Raw genomic sequence first — 24,517 nt, forward strand, 5'->3', positions numbered from 1 at the left:
TTTTATTTTCGGTGCTGACTTTTGGCGGCCGCCCACCTAGACTCCGAGCCCGGCATTAATCATAGTAAGTCAACGAAAGAAACCGAGTCCCGGCCCAGGCGACTGACGACGCCTGCGGGGCTTCGTATTATTTTCCCGCTTATCCATCCCTTACTAACAGACTCTTTTGATTTTCGATTTATCTTCAATGACGCACGTACCGAGAGGGAGAAAGAGAGATCGAGATATATCGCCGCAATAACGTTGCACACTTGCGATCTCGCGAAAAATTATGGCACAACAAATTATATGTAACAAAATATAGTGTACATGTATATATTTTATGATTATTTATTTTTATTAAAAAAAAAAGATTTAAGCGGGTTCGATGAAAAATTGGTGTCATAGTTGGTGTAAAATGAAAGAAAATTTTTGAAAAGAATTGCGAGATAAACATTTCAAATTTTTGATTAATTCTAAAGAAAATAATGCCAGTATTATATCAATATTAAATTTTAAATGTATCATGATGTATTTTAATTCAAATTATTATTTTAATTATGTTGAGGCATGTTCTTTATTTATTTTGATTGAATTGGATGGGACCGTGTCTTGCAATTCTTTTGGACATAAAAGGTGTATTGAAATAAATCTTTTTAAACGTAATAAAGTAACGACCTCTCGGTACTCGCATACGATTCCCGCATAGATATAATTGTATCATTTCGTATTACCCTCCTGAGAAATTAATCGTCACAAAACCGTCGGAACTATCTTCTGAACGATGTTCTCGTGGCTAACGAAGCTTCCTCTTACCTCTTTTTTTCCTGCTGCTTACGGATCCAGGGATCTGGGAGTGTCACGGAAAAGTTTGCGGTAATTAACGAGAAAAGGGGAGAAAAAAAGTGGGAGGAAACGATATTAACACTGGTGTGGTGTCGTGATAAGTGTTTTGCCTTACAGCTTGCTTTTTATTGTCAATTATTGTTGTTTATTACTTTTTTTTAATCTTTTTGATGCGCTGCAGTTTAACAAAAGTTAGAAGTTGATCTTCGTTGCTTGTTACGCGTAATGCGCTTGTGTTAATCGTAATACGTTATTATACATCGCTGAGCAAGGAAGCGTGAAAGATTTCGTTATCGCTTATGCTTACAGGTTGAATGTAAAAGTAAAAGTCTTCTATGTCTCGAAATAACACAAGTAATGTTTTGACGTTTGAAAAATCAATGTTCTATGTTTTTAGATAATTTCTTTTATTTCTGTGTCATTGACTGCTTATTCTTTAATAAAGCTTATGGTGATTTGTCTTGGAGATCTTTTTAGACGAAAATTTTCACGCCAGTCATGCTCCATTAAGATAAATCAAGCGGATTAATTTGCGTTCTCGTATTTAAATAATCCACGTTTTGAAGTAACCAGTTTCGATATCTTTTTTTATGTGTCTTTTTATGTTTTCGATATGTTTAGATAGCGGTTATTATAATTGTTTCTCGCCATTATTTATCTATTCTTATCAGCCATTGTACATATTTAATTTATATATATATATATATATATGGCGTTAAATTGTGAACGTCATTCTGCTTTATATTTTTTGTGAAGTATTTAGGAAAGAATTAGATTTTTTAACTTATTTATTCCAATGAAAATATTTTTTAAATCATTTTATCAGCATTATGATTTATATTCATTTACATATATTAATAGCAAAAAATATTCAATATTATTTAATATTATATATTAATGGATATCTCATTTATTAGATAAATTTTATGTATAGACAATATTTTCAGTAATTAAACAATTCAAAATTATTATTCAATTGGGTTAAATGTTACACATTGTTACATATTTATGTTTGTAAACGATTTTTGTTGTTTTTCGTAATAATTCTTTTTATAGATGTGTCTAATATTCAATATGTCAAAAAATTCAAAGAACTCGATGGATTCATTGATGCTACTTGCTTTGCATTCAAAGAACAACGAGTTCTTTTATATTATTGCATCATTTCTTAATATACGCAATAAGCCATTTACTTTGCCCATTAGCGCTACTTTTATCATTCTCAAAGAATAAATATTCTCGACAGCATTTAATATTAACTGTAAAAATTTTTTCGCCAATAGGGTGAGCTTGAGCAACAGCTTCTTCAGGCAAATCCAATCTTAGAAGCATTTGGTAATGCCAAGACCGTGAAGAACGATAACTCATCCCGTTTCGTAAGTTACATTAATAATTATTTGCTAAGAAAATCAATTTTATAATAAATGAAGTGTTTGTAAGTTAGATACATAATGTGCTTCTTGTTTTAGCATGATGTTTTTCCATTCTATTTGCAATTGTTACATAATAACAAATATGTTACAGGGCAAATTTATAAGAATAAATTTTGACGCATCCGGTTATATAGCCGGTGCAAACATCGAGACATATCTTCTGGAGAAGTCGAGAGCTATTCGGCAAGCGAAAGATGAAAGGACGTTCCATATATTTTATCAGCTGTTGGCAGGCGCTTCAATGGAACAAAAGAGTGAGTCATACGCTACGTAAAACAAAGAATCTTCATACCTTTTAGCTCATTGTATGATATTCGTAATGTGTGATGATTTACCAATTTTTTTAGAGGAATTTATACTGGAAGATCCAAAGCACTATCCTTTCCTATCGAATGGAGCTCTACCAGTTCCTGGTGTCGACGATTCTGCCGAATTCTTCTCCACGGTCAAGTCAATGCACATCATGGGCATGACCAACGAGGACTTTTCCTCCATCTTCCGTATCGTTTCCGCCGTGATGTTGTTTGGCTCGATGCAGTTCCGTCAAGAGCGAAATTCTGATCAGGCGACCTTACCGGACAACACGGTGGCGCAAAAGATCTCACATCTATTGGGTTTAAGTGTGACCGAGATGACGAAAGCCTTCTTGAAGCCGCGTATTAAGGTCGGTCGTGATTTCGTTACAAAAGCACAGACGAAGGAACAGGTGGAATTCGCCGTGGAGGCGATCTCAAAGGCCTGTTATGAGAGGATGTTCCGTTGGCTGGTGAATAGAATCAATAGGTCCCTTGACAGAACGAAGCGACAGGGCGCCAGTTTTATCGGCATATTGGATATGGCCGGTTTTGAGATATTCGAGTTGAATTCCTTCGAGCAGTTGTGTATCAATTACACAAATGAGAAGCTGCAACAATTGTTCAATCACACGATGTTTATTTTGGAGCAGGAGGAGTATCAGCGTGAGGGAATTGAATGGAAATTTATAGACTTCGGGTTGGATCTGCAGCCAACGATCGATCTGATCGACAAACCAATGGGCATTATGGCGCTTTTAGATGAGGAATGTTGGTTCCCAAAAGCTACGGATAAGACATTCGTGGAGAAACTTGTTGGCGCTCACAGCGTCCACCCGAAGTTCATGAAAACTGATTTCCGCGGTGTGGCCGATTTCGCGATCATTCATTATGCTGGTAAAGTGGACTATTCTGCCGCTAAGTGGTTGATGAAAAATATGGATCCATTGAATGAGAACGTGGTCAGTCTTCTACAAGCCTCGCAGGATCCATTTGTATGTCATATCTGGAAAGACGCTGAAATCGTCGGTATGGCGCAGCAGGCGCTCACGGACACGCAATTTGGTGCGAGGACGAGGAAGGGCATGTTCAGAACGGTTTCGCAACTGTACAAGGAACAATTGTCCAAGCTGATGGTGACATTGCGCAATACAAATCCGAACTTTGTCAGATGTATAATTCCGAATCACGAGAAGAGAGCTGGTAAGATCGATGCTCCACTCGTGCTAGATCAGTTGCGATGTAACGGCGTGTTAGAAGGTATTCGTATCTGCCGGCAAGGCTTTCCAAATAGAATTCCGTTCCAAGAATTCAGACAACGTTACGAACTGCTTACTCCAAATGCTATTCCTAAGGGATTTATGGATGGAAAGAAGGCTTGTGAAAAGATGGTACGTATTTTCATATTTACACATTTTGATCAACGATTATAAAAGTATATTATTAAATCATAAATTTTTATTATAGATTCAAGCATTGGAGTTGGATCCGAATCTTTATCGTGTTGGACAATCGAAGATCTTTTTCCGTGCCGGGGTATTAGCTCATTTGGAGGAGGAGAGAGACTACAAGATCACGGACATAATCGTCAATTTCCAGGCATTCTGCCGCGGTTTCTTGGCCAGGCGCAATTATCAAAAACGTCTGCAGCAGCTTAACGCGATCCGCATTATCCAGAGAAACTGTGCGGCCTACCTCAAGTTGCGCAACTGGCAATGGTGGCGATTGTACACCAAAGTGAAGCCTCTGCTGGAGGTTACGAAGCAGGAGGAAAAGCTCACGCAGAAGGAGGATGAATTAAAGCAGGTTCGCGACAAGCTGGAGCTACAACTGCACTCAGCTCAGGAATACGAGCGCAAATATCAGCAGGCGATGGCAGAAAAGACTGTGCTGGCCGAGCAATTGCAAGCAGAGGTCGAGCTTTGCGCGGAAGCCGAAGAGATGAGAGTTAGGCTGGTTGCGAGAAAACAAGAGCTAGAAGAAATTTTGCACGATTTGGAAGCGCGTATCGAGGAAGAAGAAGAGAGAAGCGCCGCGTTGACCCAGGAGAAGAAGAAGTTACAGTTGAACATCAGCGATCTAGAAGAGCAACTGGAGGAAGAGGAAGCTGCTAGACAAAAATTGCAATTGGAAAAGGTCCAATGTGACGCAAAGATTAAAAAGTTAGAGGAAGATCTCGCTCTTTCGGATGATACTAATCAAAAGTTGCTAAAAGAGAAAAAGATTCTCGAGGAACGTGCCAACGACCTTTCACAAACTTTGGCCGAGGAAGAGGAGAAAGCAAAGCATTTATCGAAATTGAAAGCTAAGCACGAAGCGACAATCGCCGATCTTGAGGAGAGACTTCTCAAAGATCATCAACAACGACAGGAGGTGGATAGATCCAAGAGAAAAGTCGAAACTGAAGTTTCAGACTTGAAGGATCAATTAGCCGAAAGGAAAACGCAAGTTGAGGAAATGCAGCTTCAACTTGGCAAACGCGAGGAGGAACTTAATCAAGTTATGGCAAAAATGGATGAAGAGGGTGCCGCTAAAGCCCAAGCTCAAAAAGCGCTTAGAGAATTAGAATCACAATTAGCCGAACTTCAGGAAGATTTGGAAGCTGAGAAAGCGGCTAGAGGTAAAGCGGAGAAACAGAAGCGTGATTTGAATGAGGAACTCGAGGCATTGAAGAACGAATTGCTCGATTCTTTAGACACTACCGCAGCCCAGCAGGAGTTGCGAAGCAAACGAGAACAAGAACTCGCAACATTGAAGAAGAACCTCGAAGAGGAAACATCGTTGCATGAAGCCACGCTTGCCGATATGCGTCATAAGCATACGCAAGAACTGACTGCTCTGAATGAACAGATGGATGCATTGAAGAAAACGAAGGCAGTTCTGGAGAAGGCAAAAGGATCTCTAGAGGCGGAAAATGCCGATTTAGCAACAGAATTGAGATCTGTCAGCGCAAGCAGGCAAGAGTCTGACCGCCGTCGTAAGCAAGCGGAGCAACAGTTGGCGGAGATAACCGCGAAATTGGCAGAAATAGACCGAACTAAACAAGAATTAGCTGAGAAAGTGACGAAATTACAACAAGAAGCAGAAAGCGTGATGCAGCAATTAGAAACCGCCGAACTGAAAGCATCTGCGGCATTGAAGGCGTCGGCCACGTGCGAATCCCAATTTACCGAGCTTCAACAGCAATTGGAAGAAGAAACTCGGCAGAAACTGGCTCTCAGTTCGAAGTTGCGCACTTTAGAAAGTGAAAAGGAAAGTTTGCACGATCAAATTGAGGAGGAAGAAGAAGCAAAACGTGCCTTGGACAAGCAAGTGTTGAGTTTGAATATACAATTGGCCGAAGCTAAGAAACGTGCCGATGATGAAGCAGAGGCGGCTGCCGTTCTCGAAGAAGCCAGAAAACGTTGTACGAAAGATATTGAAGGTCTTCAGCGGCAAGTTGAAGAGTTGCAGGCAGCCAACGACAAGCTAGATAAATCGAAGAAGAAGATCCAGGCAGAATTGGAGGACAGTATCATCGAGTTGGAGGCGCAGCGAGCAAAGGTACTCGAATTAGAAAAGAAACAGAAGAACTTTGACAAGGTGCTAGCCGAGGAGAAAGCTGTATCTGAACAGTACGCAGAGCAACGAGATGCTGCGGAGAGAGAAGCGCGCGAGAAGGAGACAAGAGTGTTATCATTGACTCGCGAAATGGACGAGCTTAATGAGAAAGTTGAGGAACTTGAACGAGGCCGTAGAGGCCTACAATCGGAACTGGACGAATTGGTTAATAACCAAGGTACCGCTGACAAGAATGTCCATGAGTTGGAGAAGGCAAAACGTTCATTAGAATCGCAATTGCAAGAGCAGAAGTCGCAGGTAGAAGAATTGGAAGACGAGTTACAATTCACAGAAGATGCTAAACTGCGATTAGAAGTGAATATGCAGGCGTTACGAGCTCAGTTCGAGCGTGATCTCCAGACCAAGGAAGAACAAGCGGAAGAGAAACGTCGGGGATTAGTGAAACAACTTCGTGACCTCGAAGCAGAGCTCGAGGATGAGAGGAAACAGCGTGCCGCAGCCATCGCAGCACGTAAAAAAATGGAGGCGGATTACAAGGATGTTGAACAACAATTGGAGATGCATAATAAGGTGAAGGAAGACGCGCTTAAGCAACTGAAGAAACTTCAAGCTCAAATCAAGGATTGCACCAGAGAAACTGAGGAAGCCAGAGCCGCCAGAGATGAACTGGCAGCTGCTTCTAAGGAAACTGAGAGGAAAGTCAAGAGCTTAGAAGCTGATTTGTTGCAATTAACCGAGGACTTTGCCAGCAGCGAGCGCGCCAGAAGAACCGCTGAAAATGAAAGAGACGAACTGCAGGAAGAAGTCAATAACAACGCCAACAAGGGCACTCTGATGTTAGACGAGAAACGTAGGTTGGAGGCAAGAATCGCTACTTTGGAGGAAGAATTGGAAGAGGAGCAGTCGAACGCCGAGATCGTGATGGATCGCGCCAGAAAAGGTCAGATTGTGATCGAGCAGTTGACAACGGACTTGGCGACTGAGCGATCCACCACGCAAAAGTTGGAATCACATAAGATGTTGTTAGAGAGACAGAACAAAGAGCTCAAAGCCAAATTAACTGAGCTAGAAACCGCGCAACGTGCCAAGACTAAGGCTACGATACAACAATTGGAGTCTAAGATCAATAATCTCGACGAGCAACTTGAAACCGAAGCCAAGGAGAGATTCGCCCAGCAGAAGATCAATCGCAAGCTGGAGAAGAAATTGAAAGAACTAAGCCTACAGTTGGAGGACGAAAGACGAAACTCTGATCAATATAAAGAACAGGCGGAGAAAGTCAACGCCAGGATGAAGGCGTTGAAGAGACAATTGGACGAAGCGGAGGAGGAGATCAGTAGGCATAAGACCATGAAGCGGAAAGCGCAAAGAGAAATGGACGACATGATAGAATCTCACGAAGAGCTCACGCGGGAATTGACACATCTAAAGAATAAATTAAGGTAAATTCACATCTTCTCTATTACACATATACACGCACACATAAATATAGGGATCAAAAGATTGCTTGAATATCAAAAGGTCTCGAAAATATTGATACAGGGTTTGGAGGATATTGCTAAGTATAAATATAAATTACCGAGAGGATACTGTTAGATGATTTACATATGTATTGTTTTATGTTACACTTTTTAGGCCATACGTATCTGTAACCTTAGGCGAACGTAATGAGGCAGTATTAAAGTAGTGTTTTATCTTTGAAGGAAGTGATCAACTTCTGACATGTGTAGGTGTCAAGAGAGAAAAAACGATTGGTATCCTACCTGAGAGAGTTTTTTGCTAGGAAACAATCCCATTAGTGTCCCCAGTGTGCTACAGTGAGTTAAACGAGCTCTTTTGGTTAATTTGAAACCGCTAACCCTGAAAATAATAATGCCAACTTGGACTGCTACCATGTGTGATAGTGACGTATTTCACCTCCCGGCATCCCCTTGAATGCAATTGTTTGTGAATGCGTTTTTCATATTTTTTTTGATTATTTGACTTACAGTACGCATTATCGGTCACTAGTTTAATAATGTGATTTTCTAGACAATCGATTTCTTCAGTTTATAATAACGGTCTTTGCATCTGAAATTTTTTACTATCAGTTATCACTAGGAATTCAAATATAAATTCATTCAGATATAATCCAATTAATAATTTTTTTTATTAATGATTGCTTGATTTAATTATTAAAAATTTTTTATTATTTGAAATTTATTATTAAGTATTTGAATTCAAATTCAGATTATATAGGGGACTTTTTATCTGCAAAGTAAAAAAGTATATTTAAACTACTGACTGATGGCATATATTTTTTCGCATTATTTATGCACAGATATTAAACAACGAGACACATTGCCTAATTAACGTGACATATGATCTGTTTAAAGGCGCGGTGGTCCTCCGATAAGTCTGAGCTCCACGAGGCTGAAACGCGGTTCTGTACAAACCGGCGGCTCGGGCGACGATTCGACGACGCAGGACGAGAGCATCGATGGGGAGGAGAATGCCAATTGAATATCGGAGTCAGTCCAATGTGCTCTCGAACCTCTGTGAATTATGTACATACGTGCGTCGAGAGGGTGTTGGCTTTTTTTTGTTTGATTCGGCGCGTCACACGGACTAAATCTATGTCTCGCGTCGCGAGTACGAGAGACCAGCTCCATGCGATTAAAATCAAAAATCGTTTCGACGATGTCCCGACGGCGTTTTCGGCCTTAAGATTATTGCGACAACGATCGTCCCGAGAGTTCGATTGATTGATAAGGTGCCGATGATCCTAAAAGAAAGAGCCCCCCAGAGGCGAAGTAGCGAAAAAAAAACAAAAATAATCGAATAGAGGACTTTTGATACATTTTATATAGAACAAACGCAAATGTTGACCGCATTTTACATATATGTATAAGGAAAGAACAGTGTATGTGAGAGAGAAAAACAAAGTAGAAAAGGGAAAATTTAAAATAAATTTTGGAGAAAGAAGCTCTTGATCATGGATAAATTTATTGAAGACTTATTTAACAAAACTTAAACCGCGTAAAACTTTCATAGGAAAAAAATTCGCACGAGGGAGCATTTCACTTTGACGCAGTCTTTCGCTTGATTTCCTCGAGTTGTCGAACCAATCCGGGACTCGCAAGATCCAACGGAGTCTTACGCTCCTTGTTGGTGATCATCAAGTCCGCACCGTGCGCCGTCAGCAGTTTTGCTTCTTCCACGCGGTCCTCCTCGCAAGCGAGATGCAACGGTGTGTTACCGTACGCGTCTCTCTGATCTGAGAAACAGCATGAAATGAAATACACGAAGTTGCGTATCGATATTGCGAAAGCGAGCGAACCTTTGTACTTCTCTAAGTTATAATCGGAAATATTTATATATAGATATATATATATAGATTATATTTGATATTTTATATATTATTATACTATAATGAGAGCTGCATTTCAATAACACACACACAGACAAACAGACAAGACATACAGACGTTCCGCTACCTATGTTCAATTTCTTCCCATACTCCATAAGGAGTTGCACGATGGCGGTGTTGCCCTTCGAGGCGGATCTATGGAGAGGGGTGGCACCTCGTTTGTCCGCGATGTTCACGTCTGCATCCCTCTCGAGCAACGCCACGCAGATGGATTTCCAGTTCTTAGATGCGGCGTACTGCAACGCCGAGTGACCGTCGATCGTCATTGCATTTACGTTCGCTCCCTCAGCCAGCAATGTGTTAACGACCTTCTCGCGGCCGGCAGACGCCGCCAGGATCAGCGGAGTCATGTTTGTCTGCACGATTTAGACGTTATGCGATACGATTTATTAACGTTTGATTTCGTACAAGGATCTAGCCGACGCAACGAACGGAATGAAAGTCTCGTGGTAATTATGCGACGCGTGCGTTACACGTGTGTGTGTGTGAGAGAGAGAGAGAGAGAGAAAAAATAGGATATGCAAAAAGAAATGTAACGCATCGCGCGATGCATTTTGGACGCATTTTCGCTTTATACTTATTTTCTTATAAGTTTTTTTTTCTTTTATAAATGATCTTTGGAAAAATTATAATATAATTATACGTCCTCAAGTGTGTATATTATTAAGATCTCCATCTTTCTTTCGATAGATCTCTCGGAACGAGGAATAGACTAGATCTATAGTTGTAATATCAGATTTCGCTTGATATCATGTTAAAGTTAACTGAGTTAAACTATTATTGTTCGTTATATTTTTTGAAATTATGATTAAGGAGCGTTTTAGGTAGGTAGGTCTACGATTTATTGGAACTTAACTATTTTGCTGCTACTAACGATAAATAATGCATTTTGAAGTATTTTTATAATGAATGAGATATTTTTCAGAAGAAATGTACATGATTGTACCATTTTTATTTATATTACCGAGCGATCTTTGTAGAATCTCGTTTGAAGATACGAGAGTTTAACTAACAGTCAGTGCACAGCATGCAAGAATTATAATTTTCTCGTAAAGATATATGATATTTTGAGATACAAAAATAAAGTTGACTTAAACATAAACGCGTATCGCGGATTATTGTTACATATTTTATATAACGCATTTTAATAATCGAAATTTATAATAATTACAAACCCGGAGATATTAAAAATACCTTAAGAACAGATTTAAAAATAAGTCTTTTTATTGATAGCTATAATTATAGATTAAAATACTTTTAATTAGACACGAGAATATAATTCAACAATAGTTTCATCACTTACAGATTACGTACGATAAAGATGTACTACATCTAACACATCCAGAAAACCGATATATTTTGTACTAATTTTTTAAGAATATGTATAAGAATTCATCTAAATTATCTAAATTATCTTGTTTATGTCCTCACGCAATTCATAATATGAACAAAAACTCTAATATCGACTATTTTCGCATGTATATATAAAACTTGCATGTTTAATCTTAAAATTTACATCAAATTAATTTATTAGAAATCTGGCAATGAAACATGTACTGCGTTCGTTGCGTCGCTCTGAAATTATCGCACGTAACATAACGAATAGATTTTAATGATTCAGTTACATCATAATTGTCTTTTATATTTACATCGGACAAGTTTTTCGAAAAAATGAGAGAAAGAAAAATTTCGAGAAAACTAGTTCAAACGAGATGAAATTCGTATGCATGGTACATCTCTATTGACGAAAAATTCGATCGCCAATTGCTTCGCGCGATCGTACTGTCGAAATTCAATTAGATTTTACACGCAATGGCTCATAATTAATAAGACAAGATGTAACATTCTTATGAATGTATACTTACAATCAAAGCAACGGTCAATTAAAGAGTTATCCCAAATTTTAAAAAACAATATAGCTCTAGATTAAAGCTAGATTTTTTATTAGTTTTTACTATATTCATGTCAATCTGCTAATGGTACCATAAAATCCATATTAAATTATGCATTGGACATTGAGTTCTTCAAATAATTTAATTTGATAAAAATATTTCTTTTTTGATCAATAGACAAAGTTAAAAAATAAAATTCACATTATAATAATCAATACATATCATAATATGTCAAAATTCTTTATTTCCAAATTACTTAATTTTTCAAGCAATTTTTACATGCATAACTATTTTCTAATATTTTCTGGTCTAACAAATTGTTATCAGCTATCAACTAAAAAAAAGTCTGTTCATATAAATTTGGAAGTTAAAACTAAAGACAATGCTTCTTAGAAAAAAAGAGAAAATATACACTGTAATAATCCACTTGAAAATAAGATAAGTCATCTGGAATAGATTGGATTTTTTCATCTAGATTAAATAATTTTATATAGAAAACAGCAAATACCATCAGTAGTTTGATATATGGGTTTTACTATGTGTAATATTATTCTATCATTAAATTCTTTGAACTTCATTTTTCCTCTCTCTCTTTTTATCCTACGTCGATTTTAAGAAGTGCAAAAAGTGTAACGTAGTGCAGCTACGCGATCATCTGTTTACAATTTTCACATAATGCCGTAGCATCATAATTAATGAAAGTTGCGATGCATGGATTGCAAAGCGATTTCTTACGTCGTCTGTGGGATCCACCGGTACATCGAGGGACAGCAAATGTCTTACAAGATCGTCGTGGCCACCCAGCGCCGCCCAATGTATCAACATTCGGTCGTTCTGCAAGCAGAGAAAACACAATATAACCTCAAAAGCGCGGACGAAACGGCACGATGTCGCGCGATACAAACACCGTCCGTTTGTGTCTTCAGCTTCTCGTTCTCGCTCAGCAAAATCTTGACGGCCGCAGTTTTGCCGCGATACGCCAGCTCGTATGGCGTAGGCTCTTGTTGCATTTTTGTGGCTCTTGTGAACGAGACTTCTCCACTACAAATCAACGAGATCTCAACGCTTTGAACATGCACGTTTTGAACTCGCGCGCAGAAATTTGCTATTTTGCTATTTTGTCACCAATATTGACTTGTCACGGCTGTCTTTTGTCACAGCTACAGTTACGCATGACAGCCTGATTGGTACATACGCATACACAGCATTACAAAGTTTACGTGTGAAATATCATACATATGATATAAAACCTTATACATGTAGGTCTGTTCTTTTCAGTTAAACTTCAGGTCATCTCTTCTTTTTTTCTCTCCTAAAGAGATAAACCGTGCAAGTTCAGCTGAGAACATACCACACGCTGATATGTTGATCATTTTTACAAGTATAAAAATTATTAATGACTCTTACGTATATCTTAACATTTCTAGAAAGTATTCATTAAAAAAAATTAGTTGTGCGTAAATTTCAAAATTAACTTAAATAATTTATTATATGTAAAAATAAAATTATTTTGCAAACTTTACATTAATTTTTCTATCTTATGTTTGTGATTTACTTACAGACTCACATCAGGGATTAGATGCTTATTTATTGTAAAAAAAACAAACAATTGATTGTATGAAAATTTATTACAGAAACTTACAATCAATACTTGAGGTAACAAATATCTATTTGCTTTACATAATTCAATTATATGCAAATTGCATATAATTGAAACAAAATTCATCTTTGGATCATTATAATTAAAGATAAAACTCTTGTAAACTTTAACACCAGAGAAATCTTCACTGGAATTCATATTATTAATCTTCTTTAATTAATAATAGTAAACATGTAATCTCGTAAAATAAAAAATTATAACTAAAATAAAAGTTCATAGAACACTTGTAACACCAGAGAAATCTCTTCACTGGAATTTATACTAGTAAGTCTTTAATTAATAATAGCAAAATAAAATCTCATAAAATTAAAACATCTTAAAACATCGGTATCTTTTCATATCTTAACCGAACTTAAACATTACGTTTTTGCGTAAACTAGCTTAATATTTATATTTGGAAATTCATTCTTATCAAATATAAAACCTGAGTCACGGTGTACTTATCTTTGCCTTTTTAATACAATCATGACAAAATCATTTGTCTTTACCTTCATTTTTCCAAAAAACTCAAATCGGCTTTTACTTTTTGATATTGAATTTTGCAATGACATTAAAAAAATCTAATATAAAATCTGTTGTTATTTGAATGTCATTGCGATTTAACTTTTTCCATTTTTTTATTCATTTGGTCCACTTCATTCTGATTCGAAGTTACAGCAATCAATTTTCATGGATCTTTGGGCTAACAATTACTACCCAACAATAAAATTTTTCAATTACTCTTTATCTCTATATATGGTTCAACAACTTTATATTCTTCAAAAGTTATGGTTTTTATACTTTCATCTGTATTCATCTGCTTCATCCTTTTTCCTATTCAATCATCTAATACTATTGGTTCTTCGTTAAGAATAAAACTTGACGACGGCGATGCCGTTGTTTTAAACAATCGTTTCTTTACTTCGGGCTTGTACGATCTAAAAACAAATTATGAATATTAATAAATCTTGATATTATATTTATTAATATTGAAATAAAGATATGTGTAGAATCTGTTTAATGAAGTTTTATCTTGTCTAATGAAAGAACTTACCTAAGTGGGGATTTTTTCATTATTTCATTCGGTATTACACACTCTTCTCTTTTTGGATCCTGTGTAACATAATCGCATTTAATCCATTCTGTTATATTACCAGTGCATTTGTAACCCAAACCAAAATTGTATTCGAGTTGTCCTTTGCACTGTGGACAAGGTTGTAAAGCTCCAAAGTATAATATATCAGATAAACGACTTATAATCTGTAAATATAACAAATTCAATTAAATTAATATAATAAATCTGTTTAAAAGTCATATAATAGATTCATAGTATACAATTTAAGAAAAACTATTATCTCAATATAATTATAGAACCCTTACATTTGATGTGCCAGATGGAATCTCTTGATGATTTTCTTCCAACAGCGCAGTCATATCTTGCATTTCAAGGTTCGATATTCGATCTTTTAAAGCATACAGCTCTTCATTTTGCTGTTTCATCAACATTTCCTTCTTTATATCTTCAGGTGAATAATTCATCCTTTTAGGAGGTGATGGCGCGTAATCCCGAGGCACTCTGGGCAGTAAAACTTTTAGACTTTGTTGATCTTCTTTAGAAAGCTGTGCAGCACCTGGAAGTTCATCCCCACTCCCATAATATCCTATATCTGCTCTGAATTTTGCAAAGCACTCCACATGATGCCATCTCTCCAAGCCACCTAATCTCTTAGCTTTTCTACTTTTATGATCCTTCTTTGATATTCTCGTTTGACCTTTTGTTATGTATCTTAGGCATCCCATACACATAGACCTACTCGACTTGGCATATTCTACTCTGAAATCACTATATCTACCATCGCTGTAACTGATTGTTCTTTTTCTTCCTATTGTTGGAGGTGTGTTATTATGTTCTTCTGCATATAAAAATATAAAAAACTGCTAAGTTGATAAAACATAAATTAAAATTAGTCTGCTTAGGTCATGTACCAACCAATTTTCTTTTGAATTGCACTTTGATCCTCGTCGCAAAGCTCATGGAAATTACCTATTTCATCGACAGAGCTTGGGTTTTGTTCTTTGAAAAAGCAATCAAAGTGATACCAACCAGATGTCCTCTCACGAAAAAGACGGGTCTGAGAGTATAAATATTTTTATATTGAAATTTATTTTTCATACAAATGTCTTGTGAGTTGTGACAGTTTAAAAAGTTAAAGTCTCTTGAAATATAATTAATCATATGTAATTCATATATTAATATGATCATGAAGCAATAAAAAACAAACCAATCAATATTACATTATAAGAAAAAGATTGTTAAACTCTCTAAACACAGCAGGAAATATAACGGGATATGTGTTTATGTATCTTTTTTTTTGTAATTTGAATAGCAAATATAAGGAAACACCTTAAATGAAGAGAAAGCAATGACATATAAATAATTGAATAATTCATCAATTTCATCCATGATGCAACAAAGATGGCACCGTGTGGATGACGCAGTTATTCAGAATGACACAATCATCATTGGGCACGTTACACAAGATGAATAATTTAATGAAAAACGCGTGTATTTATTTTGTTGTGAAATGTAGTTTGTGATTATTCCCAAAAATATTAAAATATTCTGAATATGTGTGTGACGTGCGATTCATTCACATGGTTTTCTCATTGCAAAACTCGACACGTACCGGAATAATGGTGGTGAATCTCAGACTCGAATTTTTTATCGGTAGATGACAAAATCGACACTTTGAACGACCGCTCTTTGCATGTTCCACCAGATAGTCATAATCGTGCCAATTATCGTTATCCCAATCTTCATCCCAACCACCCCAATGCCTTGAATGTCTGCCACCCATGTTATATCAGATAGCTGCAAAACAATGGAGACCAATAACGCAACTAAGCACGATAACGCCGATCAACATGCGGTGCCTTCAGATCGAAGATAACTGCTTGCTTTTTAATTATATGACCTCCAGGCTTTCCAGCAAGCTTCAAATCGGCTAGAATATTGTTCGTGTTATTATTTACCTTGTATTTATGAAGTCTGGCAATTTGAAGCGTTGGTTTACTGCCTTACATGCGTCAGCAATCCTCGAAAGTTCCGCGGACAAAACACGTTCGAACCTGTGTTGTTAAACAAGCCACCTTTTCGCACATGCGCATTCGAGCGTAGCATCAAACTATTATAACAGCGAATTCAGAGTTGGACTGCACTGGTGCACATTAAAGTCAACAGTCGTGCATGAATTGATGTAAGATGTGTGTCCAGTATAAATATATAAACAGATAAAATTATGAAATCTTCAATACTCTTTTATGTTATGTACATCAAGGCAAATTCATTTGCGGCGCGAACTAAATCTCAAAACTTGATTGGTTAATAAGATTCCCCACTACTTTTAACCCACTGCGCATATGTCGGAAGCATCTGAGACATCAAACGTTCCTTGTTCAACATATACTGAACTGCTGTTCCTTATTCTCTGTTGTTTTTCGTTATTAGGCATCAACGAGCGATACATCAAACGCAACTCCCTTTTTTCCCTCGCATACACGTATATATAGTCGTGAGCTAAAAGGTTGCAACACATTTTCTTCGATTATTTTTGAAATGTAGACTTGTTCATCAAACGGCGAACGTCATTGGTTCTTACCTGTGGATCCAATCAATTAAGCATCGAACCATCTACCATCAAAGAAAATGTGTTGCAACCTTTTATAACACGACTATACATACATATCTTGTTGTTTACCTTGTCTTTATCCTTTGCACACTTTTGTTCTGTATGTACATCGATCTTACAATTAGTACAAATATTGTTACGCCGTTACAGACACGCGGTCGCTTCAAATCTGTACACGGGAAGGGGGAGGGGGGAGGGGAGGGGAATTTTATTAACATGACCACGTGCGTGTAACTCTTATTCGATATCCCTCTGTTATTTTTGCATTCTGCGATTGTAATTCTTTTCAACGTGTAACGTGTTACGAATAATTTGAGATTTGATAGATTCTAAGTGTTTTATATAATTGTAATTAATTTGTTCTCATTTGCTTTATTTAAATGAAATTGGAATATAAATCTCACACAGACGAATTAATGTGATTGAAAAAAAAGTCAGTTTATAGAATTATTATTAATATTAAATTTAATATTATTAAATAGAAATTATTTAATACATTTTTCAACTGAAAATTAATATTATTAAACGGAATTATTTAACGGAAAGGATATTACATTATGTACGAAGATCACATGAATCTTTCATCCCATGTTCGGATGTGTGAATGTAATAATAAACCAGGTCTGGTCATGATGAGTTTGGGCTTATTACCCTTATTACCAAGGTGCTGCTTTTTCCTGTGAGAGATGGAGAATCTCTAAAATCGTTATTCACCTTGGTGCGTTTTTTCGAAAAGTGTGAGCATTTCTGAATTTTAACTTTTTTTTTAAATTTATAGATTAAAAAATCAAAAGAGGTTTCATCTGGTTTGCAGACTTGCACAACAGTCCTATTAAATTTCTTAAACGATAGGAAGTTGTCGTCCGTGGTCTTCTGTCTCGACCATTGTGTTTGCTTAAACAAAACGGTCCAACTGGAAGATGATAAATCGCGAATAAAGAACTCCACAAATATTTAAATATCAATAAATTCGAATCGGGAGAATCTATACAAACCCGCGGTTGGTCGCGGTCGATCTCTTCTAGTCAGTTCAACGCTAGTCAATCAAGACACCTTAATCTTGCTTTGTGCAAGATCGCTGAGCGTATTGTATCCACCATGAGGCTCATTTGTTATTAACGGATGATACGAGTTCTGCGCTATGTTGATTGTTTCCATTGTGAACGCGAAAATGGAACATTCAAAGGATGTTCGTACGTCCTCAGGAAATCTTTTAAATAAAGATGCTGTCTAGGCTAAAAAATTTTTAGGCAATGAGTGGTGATGTGGCATAAAGAGCGAATTTGCTCTCCGTGATATAAAAGTCTGGGTTCAAATCCATTCAAAACAAGTATGATTCTAAATCTGTTTTTAATCGATTTAGAAGTAATTGCCACCACCTCTCGGAAGGCAAAGGCAAACCATCGAGAATAACTCTGTCCAGGAAAATCTTCTAATAGACCATTAGGAACTGTCGTTAAAATCAGTAGGTCTTATATATTTACGAAAATCGCAGATCGCCTTACACGCTGATAATCGTATAGCATTCATTGTCAGAGAAGAATGATTAGTTTAAGGGTGGATGTGCTATTGCACTGCGCGCTAACGAGATCCTCTCCATTGGATTGGATTACCTTGTTTACATCATGGGACTCATGTCAAATATGAAAATTGATGGGTATATAAACCACAACTAATTTTATAATAAAACTACTTTTAGAATTAGATTTATAACAAAATTTCTCTTTCTCTCTCTCTTTCTGTCTGTATGTCTACTGTCAATATTTTAAAAAATAATTTTCTAAAGAATTTTGAAAGTTGTCAATAAGCAGTTTTAAGAGATAAAATCACCCTTCTATATATAATTATAAATATACATATGCTATAATAAGTAAATGAATTGAAGAAAGATATTTTTATAAATTTCTCAAGTAACATCACGTTTATATTTTTATATGTAAAATACGATTTTACTTATGAGGAAATATCATTAATATTTTACAAGGCTGTGTAAACATTGATTAAAATGTTAAACTAATCCAACTTGTTATATCTATTTTTATATCTTATTAAATTGTTTATAATTTACTTGACAACTTAATAAATATTGATGCAAGGAATGATATTAGGCAAAATACACATTTATTGTAAAAAAAAACAAAAAATTTATTTTATGAAAAATTTATTATAGATCTTACATTATATTCGAGGTAGCAACACTTATTTGGTGCATAAACAAGTTACATATGGTTTTAAACAAAAACACAGAAATTTAAAAATTATCATTGAAGATTAAAAAAAGGCTATAGAGTTTAACAATTGTAACACCAGAGAAATCTCTTTTCTCTCTCTCTCTCTTCACTGGAATTTATATTGATTATTAATCAATAGTAGCGAATAACACGCAATCTCGTAATATTAAAAAACCTTACTTATACCATGAACTTAAACGTCACAATTTTGGATTAAATAACTTAATATTTGTATTTGAAATTCATTTTTATCAAATATCGTACTTTCACCTGAGCCACATCGTAAACGATGTATTCATTGTATAATAATGCCGAATTTTTAATCTTGGCAGGTACTCCCTTTCCATAGGGCACTTCAACGCCGTCCTCGGTCTTGTAGACATCCTGTGGATCAGGATGCGTTTGACCGCAGCCCATTGTCGAATGCTTTCCTTTTGGTAGCTTCTCGATGTAGTCCGATTGGTATCTCTCATACATATTACCCAGGGCAACTTCGCAGAGCATCAATAAACCAGTTGGACTCTGGCTGTGCGTGCAGCAATAATTTGCAGACTTCGATACCATATCTGCGAAATATATACCCTTGCCAAACATGTAACCGGTAACGGGCGCTTCCGGAGGCGCGATACGCAAACCTTGGGACAGTATTCCCGCGTAATTTGTAGTTCTCGATCCGTGCCAGAGTAATTTTCTGTTGTGCAATTTCTTGAAGGGTTTGAATCTCTGTTCTTCGCCTTGTCTCTTAATAACAAACACTTCCTCGATCTCGAGCTCATACTGCCTATGCGTAGCTGCGTGAGTATTCTTTACGTACTTTTCGATCATCTTAAACTCATCGCTCGTCTTGTCCAATACGTCGATGTCAGTCTTCAATTGTTTGTAATGACTGTCGAGAGGATTCTCTTTCTCATTGGTCTTGTCACACAGAAGATGGTACGCGATCTCCATCTCGAGTAAGGCATTCAGCATATCGCACTTGGTCTGAATTTCTTCCAATGTTTCAAGAATTTTCGGTCCGGATACTCCAAAATTGTGTGGTATCAGCGTATAGAATCTGTTGGAAGCATCGATCAACGTAGTGCGGTCTGTGTTACTCTTTTTGAGCATCTCCTGCAATTCCGTTAAAACGGCATAAGCTTGCTCAATTTGTTTCTTAGACAGTTTTCCAAGCGGCATTTTATCCAAATCTATTTCGAATTCCAGCATAACTTTTCTCATCTCTGCTACGTCGAAAATGAGGCGTATCAGATCCTGGATCGGTTTCTGCAAGTTACTCTTGATATCCGAATCTAGAGAGGCAACCTCTTGATCGCCATGATCTATATCTATCGGATACATCAAATTCGGCTGTTTAACAAAATTCTCTCTATTCTGCCAGCGGTTACCAGTCTTGTCCTTGTACAACGATTCGAACTGTTCTATACATTCTTCCAAAGACATTTCATCCAACTTGTTACCGCCAATCGTGGTGCCAATCCGACCCCAACTTCTAAATAAGTGATATCTCTCGTTGCGATCATTTTTCAGAATTTGCATCTTGTAATAACTGTTTTTCTTTGCTTGTATGTCCGTTAAACCTAGCGTCACGGTATATTTATCTTTGCCTCTTTGATAAATATGTGCAACATTTTCTAAACCGCTATCAGGATCAACAGCTCCACCACCCTTTATCTTAACCTTCATCTTGCCAGAACCCGATTTCTCAAATTTGCTCTTACTCTTGGAGGCAGTAGATTTTGCGATGACATTAGAAAGTCTAGCATTAATATCGCCACCCCAGCTGGAAATAGTTTTCTTTTTCAAAAGCATGATAGGAGCGTCCGTGTATTCTTTTGCTTCGTCTATAAAATCTTCTGTTATTACTTGAATGTCATGCGATTTAACTTCTTCCATTCTTTTATTCATCTTGTCTACTTCATTTTGGTTTGAAATTACAGCAGCCAGATCTTGGTGGATTTTTGTTGTAACAGTACCACCCAACAATAAAATTTCTTTTTTCAGTTCCTCTTTATCCTTCTGTGTACGACCTAATATAACAAACTGCATGTTCTTCAAAGGACGTGGTTTCCCTTGTATTTTTGGTCCATCTGTTTCATCCTCTTTTTTAACAAAACTTGACGATGATGGTGCTGTTATCTTAAACACTCGTTTTTTTACTTTTGACTTGTATGACCTAAAAACAAATCACCAGCATTAATAAATCCTTACACTACATTTATTAATATTGAAATACAGAAATGCAGAATTAATCTATTTAAGTTTTATCGTGTCTAATAAATAAACTTACTTGATTGGAAAATCTTCCTTCATGTCATTCGGTATTATACACTTCTTTCTTTTCGGATCCTGTGTAACATAATCACATTTAGTCCATTCTGTTACATTACCAGTGCATTTATAACCCGAACCAGAATGATATATAAGTTGTCCTTTACATTTTGGACAGGGTTGAAGAGCTCCAAAATATAACACATCGGATAAAAGACTTAGGATCTGTAAATAAAAAATTTGATTAAAGCAATATATAATAATAAACCTGCTTATAAGTTATATAATAAAGATTCATGGTACACAATTTAAAGAAAAAAATTAAGTATCACGATATAATTATATATTATAAAATATTTACATTTGATGTGCCAGATGGAACCCCCTGATGATTTTCTTCCAATAACTCAATCATTACTTCCTTTTTAAGACCCGATATTTGATCCTTTATAGCATATAGTTCTTCATTTTGTTTTTTCATCAACTTTGCCTCTTCTGCATCCTCAGGTTCATCCTTAACCTTTTTAGGGGGTGGAGGAATATCACCCTGAGCCATCTTGGGAAGTGAAGCTTTCAGACTTTGCCGATCTTCTTTAGAAAGCTGTGCGGCACCTGGAAGTTCATCTCCACTCCCATAATATCCCATGTCTGCTCTCAGTTTTGCGAAACACTCCACATGATGCCATCTGTCCAGACCTCCGTATCTCCTAGCTTCCTCAGTTTCATAATCCTTCTTCGATATTCTCGTTTCACCTTTTATTATTTTTTCTTGGCATCCTATACAGGTTGATCTACTGGACTTTGCATATTCCACTCTGAAATCACCAGAACCACCCCCACTGCCACCCTTTGTTCTTTTTTTACCTTTTGCTGGAGGCGCATTACGAGATTCCTCTGCATGAAAAAGTATAACAAATAACCAAGATGATAAAATAAAATAATTTAAACCATAGAAATTCTGCTTAGATCGTATACTAACCAAGTTTTTTTCGAATTTTATCTTGATCCTCATTGCGAATCTCATCGAAATGACCTATTTCATCAGTGGAACTTGGCCTTTGTTTAGTAAAAAAGCATTTGAAATGATACCATCTAGGTATTTTTCCATCATGAACAGGGCTCTAAAAATAATATTTTTATCTATACTTTTAACATTTATTTTTCATATAAAATACCATTAACTATATTTAATTGTCTTGAAACAATCATAAAGCCATAAAGAACGAACAAATCAATGTCATATTGGAAGACAAAATTTAAACTTTCTAAACAATACAGCAGTTAATACAGCGGATTACACATTTTATTGTACGCTGAACTGCGAACATCAGGAAACACTTTAAACGAAGAGAAAGTGTCAATAAATAATTGAATAATTCATCATGTGACGTAACAGCGTCACTGCACGTAACATCATGCAAGTGACGCAGTTATCCAGAATAACGGCATCGGACGCGTTATCATTACACAGATCAATAGTTCAACGATAAACGCGTTCGTGTTATCTGTATTGCGAAATGTAGTCCGCCGTTAATCCAGAAAGTATCAAAATACCCTGGCTACAGCGACGGCTCATTCGCGCAGTTTTCCTCGTCGCGAAACTGAACACGTACCTGAACAACGGCGGCGAGTCTCAGGCTAAGCTTGTTTATTTGCTGCTTGCATAATTGACACTTGGAACGATCGCTCTTGGCATATTCCGCCAAATACTTCGCATCGTCGTCCATCTCGCCGAATGCCTTTCACCTTGGATAGTTGCGAAAACAATGGAGAACAAAGCGGCGACGACGCGGCGCGCACGACGACGCCGGTTAACATGTGGCGCTGGCTGACACCGGTCACGTTTGGCATTCCGGCATCGGAAACGGCGGGCTTTGAACGTACGCATGCTCACCGAGGTTTTGTCGTCACTTCCGGGACCACTCATACGCCGTTTCCGGTCAGCCGCGTGACGTTTACCATTTGTTCTTTTTCCACATCTCAGGACTGAATTTGCACTGAACTTTGTCTTTTCTCTTCTTCTCTCCAATGAGAGAAGAAAGGAAGAAAATATGAACCGTGCAAGTTCAGTTATCGAATGTAGAAAAAGAACAAACCTGTAGATATTCGTGCATCGTGGCCAATCGTGACTGTTAACACCGACGAGAGACTATTAAAGAACGTCAACCCTGGGTAAATTTTCGAGGCCGTTACTGGGGCCCCAGGGGCCCGGCGATAATTGAAGAGCAATGACGTTATCGACTATATGATTGTTAATACAAATATTTGAGTAATACGTTATTAAAACTTTGATTTTTTTATTATACAAATACTTCATAAGCAAATATGCATACTTATATTTAATAATATCATTGTACATTGCTTTAAAATTGTAATTCTTTTTGATCAGTTATTATCTCTGTCGATAATCAAACTTGGATGTTAACATCAAAACTGTAATTTTTAATAAAAATTGAGAATTTTTGGGTTACAAATACATAAGCATATCTATGAAACTTCAAGATAACAATAAATTATAAAATTAGTACTGTATTGTCAGTTTATTATTAAAAATTTAACAGTCAAACTCCCGTAAGGTTAGCGGTCTTTAACAGTCTCTCGTCGGTGCTGTTAATTAAAATTGCAACACATTTTTTATCCATTAATTTTAATTTTATCTGGATTGTTATTTATTTTTAATATCTTGTAAATATATCTACAAGTCTTCATAAATGTCAAATAGATATCAAATATTTTTCAGCGGCGCACAAAATCTTTAAGTCTTTTTAAATTTTAATTAATACATTTTTGAAAAATCTTAAATTTTAGAAGCGCTTTAGAATTTAATTTTAATTAAAAATTTATTTAATTATAATTAAATTAAATTAATATAAATTAGAAAATTTAATTAAAATAACGTTTTTGTTAAATATTAATTTTAAAATTTATAAAAATTTAAAAGTAAAAAGATTTGTAGTTATAATGGAGAAAAAAGATGTTTGCATACGAATGTATATACTTACGTAAATAAATAAAATTTGACTGTAAACTATTTAAAAAAATAAATATTAAGTAATTAATAATACAAATGTTGTCGTTAATATTTTTTATAAATAAAAAAAAGATTTGTGTATTATAAGAGAATAAAAAAAATTTGCCTCCTGTGAGGTTTGAACTCACGACCCCTGGTTTACGAGACCAGTGCTCTACCACTGAGCTAAAGAGGCTTTGGATTACTGTTCGCTTAGAAAGCCATAAACCTTTTCTCGATCGGCTAACAAAAATTGTGATAAAAATA

At 36.2% G+C, this 24,517-nt stretch overlaps 4 protein-coding genes and 1 non-coding gene across 13 annotated transcripts in view; 1 reads left to right on the top strand and 4 right to left on the bottom strand.

Annotated features, from left to right (window-relative positions):
* Window positions 1-9,076, top strand: part of LOC105199654 (myosin heavy chain, non-muscle) — a 37,261-nt gene extending 28,185 nt beyond the window's left edge. For 3 of the 8 annotated variants that reach the window (XM_026134574.2, XM_026134578.2, XM_026134577.2), the window contains 7 exons: window positions 41-64; window positions 826-855; window positions 2,109-2,201; window positions 2,350-2,512; window positions 2,606-3,942; window positions 4,019-7,554; window positions 8,488-9,076. In XM_026134574.2, coding sequence (XP_025990359.1) covers window positions 41-64; window positions 826-855; window positions 2,109-2,201; window positions 2,350-2,512; window positions 2,606-3,942; window positions 4,019-7,554; window positions 8,488-8,614 — 5,310 coding nt within the window. In that variant the 3' untranslated portion in view covers window positions 8,615-9,076. Of the gene's footprint in view, window positions 1-40; window positions 65-825; window positions 856-2,108; window positions 2,202-2,349; window positions 2,513-2,605; window positions 3,943-4,018; window positions 7,555-7,747; window positions 7,930-8,487 lie in introns of all 8 variants that reach the window. The other 5 variants (XM_011166844.3, XM_026134579.2, XR_005575408.1 and 2 more) reach the window with 4 other exon arrangements.
* Window positions 9,077-9,078: 2 nt separating this feature from the next.
* On the bottom strand, window positions 9,079-12,653 carry LOC105199656 (26S proteasome non-ATPase regulatory subunit 10). The gene is made up of 4 exons (XM_011166847.3): window positions 12,319-12,653; window positions 12,149-12,247; window positions 9,589-9,877; window positions 9,079-9,368 (listed from the first exon to the last, which is right to left on the bottom strand). Exons 1-4 carry the CDS (start codon window positions 12,421-12,423, stop codon window positions 9,172-9,174), a joined length of 690 nt encoding a protein of 229 aa, XP_011165149.1. The 5' UTR covers window positions 12,424-12,653; the 3' UTR covers window positions 9,079-9,171.
* Window positions 12,654-13,502: 849 nt separating this feature from the next.
* Window positions 13,503-16,342, bottom strand: LOC105199650 (poly [ADP-ribose] polymerase 1). The gene is made up of 6 exons (XM_011166839.3): window positions 16,086-16,342; window positions 15,740-15,924; window positions 15,043-15,184; window positions 14,433-14,965; window positions 14,107-14,312; window positions 13,503-13,990 (listed from the first exon to the last, which is right to left on the bottom strand). The coding sequence occupies exons 2-6, from the start codon at window positions 15,908-15,910 to the stop codon at window positions 13,891-13,893; spliced, it is 1,152 nt and encodes a 383-aa protein (XP_011165141.1). The 5' UTR covers window positions 15,911-15,924; window positions 16,086-16,342; the 3' UTR covers window positions 13,503-13,890.
* Window positions 16,343-18,887: 2,545 nt separating this feature from the next.
* Window positions 18,888-23,208, bottom strand: LOC105199649 (poly [ADP-ribose] polymerase). 2 transcript variants are annotated; one of them, XM_011166838.3, is made up of 5 exons: window positions 22,854-23,208; window positions 22,220-22,361; window positions 21,602-22,134; window positions 21,260-21,465; window positions 18,888-21,145 (listed from the first exon to the last, which is right to left on the bottom strand). In XM_011166838.3, the coding sequence occupies exons 1-5, from the start codon at window positions 22,965-22,967 to the stop codon at window positions 19,195-19,197; spliced, it is 2,946 nt and encodes a 981-aa protein (XP_011165140.2). In that variant the 5' UTR covers window positions 22,968-23,208; the 3' UTR covers window positions 18,888-19,194. The 2 variants fall into 2 exon arrangements, with proteins under 2 accessions (XP_011165140.2, XP_039308725.1); XM_039452791.1 differs by lacking the exon at window positions 22,854-23,208 and adding an exon at window positions 22,539-22,767.
* A 1,166-nt stretch (window positions 23,209-24,374) lies between these two features.
* On the bottom strand, window positions 24,375-24,446 carry Trnat-cgu. The gene has a single exon. It is a non-coding gene; the product is annotated as a tRNA-Thr (tRNA).
* Window positions 24,447-24,517: the final 71 nt, after the last annotated feature.

The sequence above is a fragment of the Solenopsis invicta genome, chromosome 8 (assembly GCF_016802725.1).
Source record: "Solenopsis invicta isolate M01_SB chromosome 8, UNIL_Sinv_3.0, whole genome shotgun sequence".
In the NCBI taxonomy this organism is placed as follows: Eukaryota; Metazoa; Arthropoda; class Insecta; order Hymenoptera; family Formicidae; genus Solenopsis; species Solenopsis invicta.